The sequence below is a fragment of the Protopterus annectens genome, chromosome 5.part0 (assembly GCF_019279795.1).
Source record: "Protopterus annectens isolate FY-2018-M chromosome 5.part0, PAN1.0, whole genome shotgun sequence".
NCBI classification, from domain to species: domain Eukaryota; kingdom Metazoa; phylum Chordata; order Ceratodontiformes; family Protopteridae; genus Protopterus; species Protopterus annectens.
The window spans coordinates 1,456,910,252-1,456,924,081 of NC_056735.1; the positions used below are offsets into that span (position 1 = coordinate 1,456,910,252).

The 13,830-nt window shown below is 41.3% G+C and overlaps 1 protein-coding gene across 3 annotated transcripts in view; it reads left to right on the forward strand.

Moving 5' to 3' along the window:
* The window catches only part of CDK4 (cyclin dependent kinase 4), a 357,049-nt gene that overhangs the window by 59,049 nt on the left and 284,170 nt on the right, over positions 1–13,830 (forward strand). For 2 of the 3 annotated variants that reach the window (XM_044071272.1, XM_044071273.1), the window contains one exon: positions 5,793–6,054. In XM_044071272.1, coding sequence (XP_043927207.1) covers positions 5,837–6,054 — 218 coding nt within the window. In that variant the 5' untranslated portion in view covers positions 5,793–5,836. Of the gene's footprint in view, positions 1–5,792; positions 6,055–8,128; positions 8,154–13,830 lie in introns of those variants that run through there. The other variant, XM_044071274.1, reaches the window with a different exon arrangement.

The following is a 13,830-nucleotide window of genomic DNA, read 5'->3' on the forward strand; positions in this document are numbered from 1 at the left end:
TATATTATATTATATAAAATGTCCTCGTCCTATGTCATTACTAACTCTTCATTGGTGGATGTTTAGTCCACTAAACTTTCTTTTATTTTTTTGCAGTGAAGTCAACAGGGAAGAAACCCCACTGACCTGTGTCTGGGGAATACAGGGTATTGTGGATTCAATGGTCTGTGTTTTCATTTCATGTTTAATTATTGCAGTATTATTTTAGTTCATAGGTTGGTACTAGACTTTGAGCCCTAGGGCCTATACAAGCTTAGCAATAACAATTCCCTGGATATTTCTTCCCACAATATTTACTTCCCTGGACCCCTGTCTAGCAGGGCGATCCCCTGTCTAGCAGGGTGATCCCCGGGGGGAATTTGCTATCTCCCATCCAACTGTTAAGGTTCCTTTTGAATATGGCCAAGGAGGCGTTCTGCTTGACATGTATGGTGAGTCTCTGGGTCAGGAACCTATCCCTCCAGCATGTTTTCTGATGACTTAGATCCCTGGAGCGCGTGACTCTGAGAGATTGGGATTTCTTTAAATGGAGCATGTCCAGCAGCTCAGGGTTTGACATGGCCTTGCATGTTAAGCAGAGATCGCCTCTGAGTAGACTGTATGCCACAGAGTATAGCTGGAGTTTAAGACTGTCAGCATAGGGCTTTTGCTTTAGGGCTGTGATTCATTTAGTGGGGTATTTCTGCTGCCTTTTTAGCTGTTGCAGATGTCTTGTGAGGTACATACCAAACGGGGCATTGTACTCCTATAATGGGTCTAATGAGAGATGAGTACAGTGGGACAATGACCTTTATTTTGAATGAAAAGCCCTTGGTGATGAGACAACTGTCCACCTGTGTCCCCAAGCCTCTCATCATACTTTCAGTGTTAAGTGTACTTCCACCTATGTGGTAATTCATGGGTACATGTTTTTTCCTAGAGGGATAACTATACATTTCTCAGCATTAAGCTTGAGCCCATGGCTCTGGCACCAAGCATCTGTTTCTGTAAGGCCCTTTTGTAGAATATCCACATCAGTTGGGGATTCAGTAATGGCTCCCAGTTTGCAGTCATCTGTGAACTTTGTTAGCCAGAGTCCCTTATTGTTGGCCTGTATTTCAGAGAAGTAGATGCCAAACAAGAGTTGTCCCAGGACTGAACCCTGAGGTACTCCACTTGTCTGGAGCTGTATTTGGAGGTGGCTATTTTTTACAGTCTGGGTTCTGTCAGTAAGCCAGTTGGCAGTCCATCGAGTGATGTAAGGAGTTATGCCCAGCTTAGTAATTTTATCTATGATTGCAGAGTGGGGGATGGTGTCGAAGGCCTTGGTGAGGTCCAAATAGGCTGTGTGGACCGCCTTACCCTTGTCCACAGCTCTGGAGACTGATCTGAAGAAGTCAATCAGGTTCAGGAGACAAGATCGTCCCTTCATGAACCCAAACTGGGTGGGTTCCAGTGTTTTGAAGGTTGCCAATGTCTTTGTTTATAAGTTCCATGATAATGTGTTCCATGCCCATGCAGATCAGGCTCGTCAGACTGATGGGGGACGGTAGTTCCCTGGATCCAATTTGGATCCCCCCTTGTGGAGTGGGATAACTGTAGCTGTGCGCCATTCAGTGGCACGAAGCCTGAAGTGAGGCTATGATTTAACATGACACTTGGGTGAGGTGCCAGTTCATTTTGTAGTTCATGTAGTACACAGCCCGGGATGTCATCTGGTCCCATGGATGCTGTCTTTTGGTTTGGGAGTGTCAGTATATAGAAATGAGCCGCATAAGATGATGGCCATGGAGGTGCATGTATGTCTTCACTGTGATATTCATTGTGTCCTGGGGTCAGCAGGAGAGAAGCAAGTTGTTGACTGCTTTTTATCAAAGCTTCATCTGAAGTGTGTGTGTGTGTGTGTGTGTGTGTGTGTGTGTGTGTGTGTGTGTGTGTGTGTGTGTGTGTGTTTTTTTTTTTTTTTCTTATTTTGTTTCCCATTTTTTAAATCTGGTGTACTTTAGCAACTGTTGACTTTCCCTGTACCATAGGTGTGCTGCAAGGCTGTCTTTGAATTGTTTAACTGGTTACTGACATTTTCTCAGTCACAGTTGTCTGAACGTGAAGGCCTGAGTTCATTTGCTTGCATTTCACTACTTGAGTTTCATGAGACCGAGGCTGCATATATTTGCTTTATGTTAAGTTATGGGTAGACTGAGGTTAGTATATCTTGTGAATGCTTGAGAGAGGTTTTTAACTTCAGTAGTTGCCCTTTCATCAAGGTACAGTGAACTTGGAGTAATGATAGTAAAGTTGGGGATTGCGTGGGATGCTCAACCCTCTGCAGAATAACTTATGTTGTGACACCTGTGCAGTTTTCTGTTTGACTGGACTACTGTGATGGATGTTTGGGTGAAGTGAGGTTACATGATATGTCCTTGTTTACCTTCCATTGTGTTGCGCTGTTTATGAATTGTGCCACTGAGGCTAGCTGAGTTGCACACACACACTGCCATTCTTAAGTTTACATGAGGCTTAAGGAGGTGCATTGGTTGTAGTCTGTCCATTGGCAGAGAGGTAATGCTTATTTGTACCATTGGCGAAGTGGACTGAGTAGCTGGTCAACCATTAAGGCAACAGATGAACAACTGGTGGACTGATGAATGAGCATCAGATGTCCTCCTCGTCTTCCTCTGTTCTGAGGGGACACTTAGTGGTGGCTGTCATTCTAGTTCTGTGTGCTCTTTGGGTAGTTTAGCTCGGGTAGAATGCTTATCCTTGAGCTGTGTGAGATGCTGCGTTTGCTCTATGCGGGTTCACTGCATTCATCAAACATGTTTGTGTTTTTCAGTGTGCTGTTTTGAGATTGTTTAGTGCTTTCTGATTTTAAGTGAAAGCCAACTTCTTTATTGTAGCTGTATTATGGTGGAAGATATCTCATGTTCGTAGCTGCATCGTTATTGCATGCACAATAAAACTAGTGCAAGTAGGTATACTTGTTTTTGTAAACAGATTGATTTGGAATGATTTTTGGGGTGTTTGTGGAAGCTGCTGTTCACCAAACAAAATCTGTTATAAAAACATGAGTGAGCTCAGTTGGTGTAGAGAGACTACAAACCAGGAAATCGACTGGCTACATCATGGGGTTGAGCTGACAGTGGGAGAAAAAGAATGCTGAGACTTGAGCCTGCTTGCTTCTCTGTGGGGAGGACAGACAGGGATGTGAGCCTGTGAGCGCACACTCTGAGCTAGAATCCCGAATGAGGGCCAGGATAATGTGAAAGGGTTTGCCCTTCGGGGGGGGGGGGGGGCAAGGCCAGATGATCAGTTCATAGGTGTGTACTAGGCTAATGGCCCTGGAGCCTTTACAAGCCTAGTCCATAGGATTACCCTGGCATCGTGCCACCCAACCTTAGTTCCCAGTGCCTCTGTCGAGTAAAGCCACTGGAGTGATCCCCAGGATGAATTTTCTATTTCCCATCCACTCATCAAGATTTCTCTTGGAGGGCCAGTGAGGTGCTCTGTTTGACATGTATGGGAACTCTATTCCATAACATGGGCAGTCTCTGGGTTATGAACCTGGCCCTCCAACACATTCTGTTGATTGTGGTAATGCAGTTGAGATCTCTGGAGCATGTGATCACATTACGTGGAAGGTATGCTTTGCGAGGGCCCATTGCACTCTATCCCCCCTTGGACACAAATGAGAATGTCTGGGAAGCAAGGATAACCACCATGATGACTGCTTCATTGACAGACACTCTTGGCTGGTTGTTGCCCCAGTAATGGGGAATCAGTTGGCCAGTTAACTGAGAGAAGGTCTTGTAGTCACCAGGCAGTGGGAACAGATAAAACATCATTTGCACCGTTCGTTTTTAAAGGGTTTTAAAAGTGTTTAAGTTTAGTGGTGAGAAATGGGGATGGAACTTTAAGAAGCTATTCAAAGCAGTTGTATGCCTAACACATTAGGTACTTGTATGTTTCATGCTGTTGATGAACTTGAAGTTTGAGTCAGAACTCCTTCCATTTTCAATTTTGCTGTTTGAGATGCTGTGAACTTCTTATGTCATTCAAAGGTTCCGAGTAGTTTGCATGTTTTATCAGTTTTAACTGGTTACTGTAATACGATTAGTGTCTCCGCAATTAATAAAAAGTGAAATGTGAGTTATCATTTATATCATTTATTGGACAATCACAAATTACACCACCCTAACTCGTAGGTAAACACCTTCTGGGGAGTAAAACTGTCAGTGGCATAGGTCTAGTACCTTGGTAAACATTTTCTGAGGCACTTGGAATGTGTTTTCTTTTGGAGTTGCCCCCCAGAAGGTGTATTACCAAGGTTGCTAGAGTGATATAATTTGACATGTTACATTAGTAAATCTTACAAGGGGATGTTCTTGCCATTTTATTATTTTATGCAATTTCCTTGGAAGGCTTATAAGGTTGTTGAGTATTTCTTTAAGCAAGATAGGTGGGTCTTCTCAAGCATTTGATATTTTTCCTTAATGGTTGGATTTTTACTGTTTTATTTTGTAAAGAAGTTGCAGTTCTTTGTTTCGAGTGCTACCTTACTTGTAAAATGAATGGTATTTGAAATGGTGGCAGCTGGAGTCCTAGCGATGTTTCAAAATTATATGCTTTAAGAGTGAACGGAAAATCAGTCTTAAGTCTCCCGGTTAGGGGTCGCCATAGCGGAACTCCGGTCTGCTAATGATTGGCAGTAGATTTTTACGTGCTGGCTTGCCGGGCCTAACGCACAACCTTTAATGAAGGAACGCCCATTCATGCATGTTGACACACAGAAGACGCTCTAACTGAGAATCGAACATGCAACGTCTAACTGTGAGGCGACAACGCTACTGCAGCACCACCACCGCAGTGAATGGAAAATCAGTAATTCTTTGTATTTTTTTCTGCTCTACTTTGCTTCCTGTGCTGCCTTTTGTCTGTAATGTCTTCACGAATTTGGAGAGATTACAAAGGCTTCTGCCTTTTGTACTACAGAACAGACAAAGCCTGATTTTTGTTTGTATACAGTATCCCAGTCAAATATTAAGCTTTGTACCACAACTTCAGGCCTTACAGCTGCTGGCACAAAGGTGCAGGGTAGCTTTCACACTGTTTGCATCCCAGGTTGACAGTTTACCTGCTGAATTCTGGGAGCAGCTTGCTGGGGGTGGGGGGACTGAGGGATTGTAGAGCTGATCTGCATGGAAGTGTGATTGGATCTTTTTGGTAACTGACTGCTTTGTAGTGGCGATAGTCAAATGTGCTCTCATGCAGAGTGCAGCAGCAGGTGTGCATCCATCTCACTTTTACTGTGTTCTGCATCTTCTGATGGAGCCAAAAACATTGTGTAGCCATTTCAGTAACTTACTGGAAAGCTGACTCTCCACTCCTTTTTTTATATGAAGTACAAGTGGTATACTTGGTCAGTGAATATCCCGCTAGAGCTTAGTATACTTGGTCAGTGAAGATCCCACTAGAGCATAGTGGCTTATGGTATAATAGGTAATTATTAGGTGAGTACCTGATCTCATTCTGTTCTCCCAGAAATTGTAAGGATCACTATAGAATGACCTCCTGTGTTGTCTGCTGCCAGGTATCAGTCTATGGGTTTTTTGTGCAGTGCCTTGTTTCCCAGATAACTAGTTGGTCAATCCTTACTTGTAGCAGTAACTTTTTGTGTGATAAATACTGATATTTACATAATCTGTGTGTTACATTACACAGTTTCTTCTGTTGTAGCATCAAAGGTTAGTTTTAAAATTAATAAATGACTTAAAATGTTAACTGTTGTATGTTAAATATGTATATGTTTTATACAGGATAGCTGTGTTCTCGGCCTATCATCTGGCAGCTTCCAGTGATAATGGCACAGGAAGTTAAAATTCAGTACGAACCGGTGGCAGAAATTGGTGGAGGGGCTTATGGCACTGTATACAAAGCCAGAGACCTGCAGAGTGGAAAGTTTGTGGCCTTGAAAAATGTCCGTGTACAAACCAATGAAGATGGGCTACCCCTGTCAACACTAAGAGAAGTCGCCTTGCTGAAGCGGTTAGAACAGTTTGAGCATCCAAACGTTGTCAGGTGAGGGAATTTTTTGTTAAATGCTCCTCTTCTAGTTTACAATATCGATCATTCTTTTTTTTTTAACTAGCTGTGTATAATGTAGCAGATATGCTTTGTCATCTGTACTTATGGAAAGCATTTCTAAAACTTTGTTTTGTGCATGTGTTTATTTTAACATTGTATATGTCCTCATCATACCAGACTGATGTCTGTTGTACAGTGTTTGCTACACCCCATCTTATGGTATGGGGCATGAAACCACTTTACAGAAACTGGGAAGAGTTGTGCAGACATTTGTTTGAGGGGAAAAAAGTGAGAACCACATTTAGAAACCTTATTGATGTCCCTAACATAGTAGATGTGAGGTGGCTGGCATTGTGGGATGTGGTGGTGATTTTTTTGCTGTATAGAACTGACTTTGGTTGCAGAAGGAAGATGAATTGTCTATGTATCATTAGCTGTTTGTAGTAGATGTTGCCCAACTCGGCCAAGTCTGAATCTGTATTTAGTAGGTGAAGGAGTAGTTTGCTGTTTGATATTGAAGAGAATCAGTGCTGAGAAAACTGTGTGGTCATAATTGTCCCAGGAGGCACCGATAGTGAGGAAAGTATTGCATTTGATTTTTGTGGTGAACTGTTTGAGTCTACTCGGATTCTTGAAGCTATACATTTATAGTAAATTCTGAGGGATTTGGGCAGTGGAGGAATTCATTGGTGGGTGGTGGTGGTAGTGGGATGAAAGGCAGAAAAGTAGCTGGATTCTGGGAGAATAATTTGGACATGCTTGGGACTAATAGCTACAAGTAGTAAATAAAGGATGTCTTAGTTTTGTGTTTAAGGTCTCAGTCCTCTACATATATGAAGACTGCCTCACAGGGCTTAAATTGTAATGTTGAAAAACTTGCAAAGGGATTCAAGCCCAGGTTTCAACACAAACATTGACCTTGGCCAGTTTGTTTAGCTTTGTGGGTAATGATTTTCCCTTTAAAAGAAGCTTGAATGTTCCAAAGAGGCCATTCAGTATTGCATTCTGTCAACAAGTAAAGAGAGAGGCAGAAGTGGAATATGTCACTGGAGACGTTCAAGAGGCAGAGGTCTAAGTAGTAGTGGGGGGAGGATCCACAACTTTTTTTTTTTTTTTTATTTTAGTAAGTATCTGTGTGCAGCTGGGCCTCATGAGAAATCAAACCACGTCTGCATGGTGATTCCTTTTTTTATTGCTCATTTTAAAGTTGTGCGTGATTTGTTTACTGAGTCGCAGTATTTTGAATAGTAAGGCTTGTGCCCAGTGCAGCTTGAACAGGTGTATATAAATTGTTTCTTGAATGACGGTTTAAAAGCAGTATAAACATTAGTAGTTTTGATTGAAAAAATGCAGTAAGCAAAAAAATCTTCCTTTCTGATAGGGGACATAGCCTGTGCTCCTCAGGCATATGTAAGGAACTGTGAATGCCGTTGCATATTGGGGTAAGGGGAAGTTCCTAAACCACCCTTGCAGTGACACTTCTGTGAAAAGCATGTTTCAAGCACTTTGCCAAGAAGCAAGGTAGTGTTTTTTCCATTGTCTTGTTAAGCAGGTTCCCTTACCCTCACATCTGACTTAGGAGTTCATTCTTTCATGTTGAGATTATAGACTGTGTGTGGAAAGTGTGTCCATATAAGTGAACTTAAAATTGTATTTATAGTTGAAGTGATTAGTGAGTGTACACCCTTAACCTCCTCCAGCTGCTGATATGAATAGCTGTAGTTAGCCTGAAATACATGGTTGTGGTTAGCTTTCTGCCATGTTATTGAGGAGATAGTATAATGATGACGGACATTCCATTGTTTTCCTCTGCTGCTGGCATTTTATCTGCACTGTGCAACGTATAATCAAAAGACCAGCAAATGGAGAGCCATTCACTGCATATCAACTGTGGAAATTGCTGTATGTTGTTTAACCCCTGCCCATCTGCCCTCCTTAATGAGATAATGGAGCTGAGTGATTCAGAGGGCTGAATGCAGTCTGATTTCCTGAGTCTTGTATTTTGCTTGCTTGTGTTTCAGCTAGTTTGAGTATGTTGGCTTCCAGGAAACGAGATTGCACTGTCCTCTTGCTGAATAAGCATATTCAAAGCCGTGAGTATAGAAATAACATTGAATACTGTTGTGAGCAGAAGTTGCTGTTTAATACTTCTCTGATTTAACTATTTTGGGGCTGACATAGTACTTGTTACACAAGAGGTAATTGTACTGTGAACATGACTGCAGTTTGTATATGCATTGTGATTGTTTTAAATAGTCTTAGCAGTGACTTTTGCTGTTACCAGTTTGGTAATAACTGACTGTTCATTAATCTTGTGTTTAGTCTGTTGTTCATTCTTGCAGCAGAGATGACACGAACACTTGAGGCTGATTTCCTGAGCTTAGCACCCCTCCCCCCTCTGTGTGTGTGTGTGTGTGTGTGTGTGTGTGTGTGTGTGTGTGTGTGTGTGTGTGTGTGTGTGTGTTTTGAGGGGGGTCACCTTTCCTGTAATGTAAAAGATTTCCCACCCACACAGTCTTTTTTTTTTTTTTTTTTTTTGCAATGATATGAGAGGAGTTCAGTGTGAGTTGCTAAATATATAATTAGTCTGATTTGGTCCAGTTTCAAAAGTATAGATAAGTATCCTGTCAAAGAAAAGTCTACAGTTGGCTTTGAGATATTTTGAATGGCAGAGACTGTAGATTCTAGTGTGTAAAATTAGTAATCGTTTTACTTTATAGGAAGCAAATGTCACACAAAGACGTCAAATTTTAGTGTGTGTTTTTCTCAGGGATGAAGCACAACCATGCTTCCTGTACTTATTGTGTTGTAGTCGAGCAGAAAGCTGTCGAGTCAAATCTCCAAGACCACTTGAATAAGAAAAAGTAGTGTACCTTGTCAAGAACTGCTGTGGCGCTGTCCAGATCATTTGAAGACACTACACTAAAGTCAAAAGAGAGATGCCCACAAAATACCTTTGGATTCCAAAGGCCACTGTAAGGTCAAGGACATCGGGGCCAGTGAGGCAGTTTTGCAGCTATGACTCAGACTTCTGCTAAAATTGTAGCCTCTAGCAGTGCTCTTTTCTTCCCATATCCTGTCATGTTGTCCTCTCGTGACTTTGTATTGCATCCTACTTTCTCTTTACTCTATTTCAGTCTTGCTCCTCCTACTCTGCCCTGCTATCCCTGTCATCCTTGGAAGGAGCCTACGGTTTAGGACCGAGGCCAAAACTTTTATTAAGCACTTATTGAACACACAAACAGGCCACCACTGAGGTGAGCAGAAAAAACAGTATCGTAAACGGGATAATTTCAGAGCAGGAAAACATACTGGCTGCGAATCTGTACTGGAATTTGTTGAGCAGCTTATTCTGCTCCACAGACCTTGTAAGCCTTAGCTTCAGGACTTTCAGTAGCTTTTCTGAGCACTGATGCGTGGCTGGCGTGGCCTGTAGTTATGGGAAGATTTCAACACTTTTGTGTATGGGCACCATCGCTAAGTGACCTGTTCAGCCACAGATCTTACTGCAACCTCAGCAGCCTTGTTAAGGGCTGTAGCTGGAACTCCATGTGTCCTCAGTCCTTTTCCTCTTTCAGACCTGATATTGCCTTTACCCTTCATCAGATGTCATCTGCTCAGAGATTCTTTCCCCAACTCCTCCCCTGCCTTCTCAGATTGGTAATCATGTCTGTTGCCTTGAACATCCATGCATAATACCTGTAAAATTTTCACAGCTGTTTTTTTTTTTCCTTTCGAAATTTCTTTTCTTTCCTTTGCTGTTTTTTCTTCCCCCTGTAATATCCAAAGAAGCTTTCTTTCATTTCTTATTGCCTTTTTCTGCATTTCTTTACTCTTTTAACCTATTTAAACTTTCCACGTTTCTTAATCCATACAATACCTTTTGCTTGAACACTTCAGGACAAATCTGTTTTCTTTGCCCACTTTGGAAGAAGAAATGGTGTAGTCTACCTCTGTCCAAGTGAAGTGTATCAAGCAACATGTATTTTTTTTTTTTTGCACTGGCTGTGGTGTAATCTGGTACTTCGTTATGTATTATATCTACTATACATTTTGTGTCCCAGGTTTTGGTTGAAAAATAGTCCTGAATAAGTCATTGCCCACTGGTTAACAACGGAATAAATAATGCCCTTTTGTCATCTAGCAGTACATCAGTAAACGGTCATGCCAGCCATTCACTACATGGCATGTAGCATCAAAGAAGCAGTATACCCGAATCAAGCCCATCTTTTCAGCTGTAAGTATGGGTACCAGTTTGGCATGTTTGTTAGTGTACAGCATTGAGGCCCAGTGGGCTGACTCTGTTGCTGTATACAGCTGTGGAAGGCTTGATAAGGTTCCTTGAGGTCATCCAGACTTGTTGCTTTGCATTTATTTTTGTGCTTCTACATGCCTTGGTGTGTTCATTGTGTCTGAATGAACAGAAAGAAAAATGACAGCTAGGAGAAATTCAGCTTCATGTTTTGTGGGTCAGATGTATGAAGAGTGATGGTCGGATGAAAAGGCACGTGGAACAGTTGCTTATGGGAAGCATGAAGGGTTGTGCTTGTGGTCATGAACATATTTACAGAGTCTTAAGACATAGGAGATACAATTGTAAAATCTTGCAAAATGAAAAGGTTTTGATGAAAGATATTTTTGCGGGTTTGTATTGCTGTTTTAGCAGTGCTTTGTGCAGAAAGTGAAACTGGAGTTTGGCAATTTCTCTCTCTAATCAGTGAAATTTGATCTCCTATTAACTTCTGGGGACTAAATTTCCCCTGTTACGAGTTAACGAATTTAGAAAAAAGATTGGATTTCTTGCAAGCTAAGGCTGGGTTCTAGATGCACAGTCAAACTGTTGCTTTGGACTTTGCAGCAGTGGTAAAAGCAGCTCACCAAAATATTTTGGCATGATTGCTGGTACATGAAAATGAAATGTGTGATAGAAAGCAATTTGTAAATTTAATTCACAGAAGTATCCCTTTGCATTATTTTCAAAATATATGAAAGATATATATTTTTTAAGACAAAATTTGGGCATCTGTGCTGCATGAGGTATTTACACCTGGCTTTGCTACCACTGATTTTGGCTATCCTTTGGAACATCTGGTATCGAAGGAGTCCAACAGAACAGTAGACTGAGCTGTCAAGGGACTGGCCGTCTGTTGCTGGATGTTGACTTTGGCACAGTGTTGCTAGCTGCTGACGGTGGCTGGGAGTATAGCGGTGCATAATAAGCAGATCTCATGATGGGAGCAAACAGTAGTGGGAATGCTTGTGCTGAAGTATCTAGGCATGCTGGGCCCAGTGGTAGCTGCATGTGATGCATTCCTGTAGGATTCCTCACTTAAAATGGTGACCATTACCCCACTGTTCGTTAGTACCAGTCATGGATGGCCCCTTCTTGCAGCCCCATCACGTGCTGTTATTGAGGAAGCAGCAATGTATTTTTCCTGTTGGGTAACAAGTGTAAGCAGCACTGGGAGCAGTGGTATGAGAGCAAAAAGAATAGCTGTGGGTTCAAGAAGTGACATGCCGTGGGGAAAATCAAAGAAAAGATGTTAAAAATTCAGAGGGAATTGTTGGTTACTGTAGTTCTTTAAACACTTTGTGTTTTTTTTAATATGTGATATTCAGTTGCTTCTCATCCTTTACCTCATTGGTGCTTCTCAACTTTTTCCCCCATTGGAGCAAACACCATTGCTACCCTCGCCATGAACAACTCCCACTACTGTGATGTTTCTCACTCAGAAGTTACATAACCTTGACGGAAGAGAATCTCTTGCAGTTATTAAACCTTGAAATAACCAACAACGTGGTGTGATATATTGAAGATTTGGTTTGGTGTGATATATTGAAGATTTGGTTGGCGTGGTTTAATCACTTGGGCGAAGCCCGAGTGATTAAATAAAGCCAACAGTGGGTAAATTTCAATATACCACAACCACGGAGTCTGTTATTGCTGTTAAACAATGACCTTATTTAAGAAAAAAATACTTTTCTTAAATAATGTCTTTAACGGCGCCATACTGTCCTTCGCAGCTGGTGGTATCCTGCTGCCTTGTTTTAATGTACTGCGCATACGTATGGGACTTGCGTTCCCATGCATACCCAGTACATCAATGCTTTGAAAAGGAAGCAGCGGAGAAAAGCGTCTCCGTTACTTCATTTTTGTGTTCTTTTTTTTTCTCAAAAAAAAAAAAAAAAGTTTCTGCTACTTTAGGGGTAGGAGAGAGAGAATGGAGGAAATGCAAAGAAAATCAGGTATGTGTCTCTAGTTTTAAATAACAGACCTGATTTTCTTTGTATTTCCACCATGCTGCCTCTCTGGTATGTCCGGAGTCTGGACTATAGATTTTTTTTTTTTTTTTTTTTACTTTTTGTTAAAAAATAAATAAAATAAAAGTTATGGAATATACGAACGGAAAGAAGTCTGGGTGACGGGACCTTTTTCCGTTGGTATATTCTGGGATTTACAACACGCACGTAAAAATCAACTGCCAATCATTAGCGGACCGGAGTTCCGCTGTGGCGACCCCTGACCAGGAAAAGCCGAAAGACACAACAACAACACACATGCTGGCTGGGCTGGCCAATAATCGGCGTGTTCGTTTTTGAATATTAATGGGCAATCCTTGTATAATTTAATCATTTTAGTAGTATATGTCTTTTGTCGTTCTTGTTTGTGTTTAAGTTGTTCTGAGTAGAACCATTTGCAGCATTGTCCAGGTTTTTGAGTACTGAACTGATATGAAAAGGATGGTTAAAAAAAGGTTAGTAAGTTGCTTCAGGGGATTCAGTACATGCCTGATGAGCCTTCCAGAAAAGAACATGAACACGGACTCCAGCTTTGTAAAGTCAAATAGCAGTATGGGTACCATTTTTTTCTCAGTGTTGCTTTATTTATTTTGTCCATACTTTTTCCTAAGACGTGGGGGTTTTTATCTATGTATTTATTTATTGTACATTTGTTTATAAGGAAAGTCTGACTGGACAAAAAGTCCCATTTTCAGTGGAGGCCTGGGGAGAGAAGCTCCAAGACCTACAGAGAATAAAAATGTAATTTTACAGAGAATTTCTTCAGAAATTAAACAAAGTTGGCATTGCATTTCTAAAACGTAAACAAATTACAGTTTATGGTATGGACAGGACCTGTCACTGCTACCTCTGGCATGTTCCATTTTAGTGTCATTTTGATAAAATTACATTTGCCTTTGACTATTCCTAACTCCACCCCACCCCCCTCAATTACCTTCAGGCATTACATTCCCTGTCTCTGTGCTGTCCGTTTTGAATGTTTGCCCAGCTATAAATATTTAGGACTTTGGGTTGATAATGTTGCTGTTTATGTATAAACATGGCGGGCTGTTTAATTTAAGATATGTAAGCAAAGTTAAGTCCTACGTGGTCTGCTGCAGGGAAACTAAAACATGTGGTTTAGCCTGCAATATGCATGTTTCATCAGTGGTATGGATCCATACCTCTCAACTGCCCTGATTCTGCCTTATGTTTTTCACATCGCTCTTAGAAGTGTTGATTTTTCTGATAAATCATGCAGAATTGCAGCCTATTGGTAATGCATACCTTAGGGTTTCATACTGCTTGTTCAGAAAGTACATGCTGATGCAAAATTTGTTTTGTCTCTAACGTTTTGAGTGAATTAGTTATATTTTAAACCTGCCCCTGGTTTTCGGCCTTCCCTCCCAATTGTTTTTGTCCCCGTCTGTTGAGCAAAAAAATTAACAACTGTACTTGGGGAGACATGAAGTTGTGGCCTTTTTCTGTGAA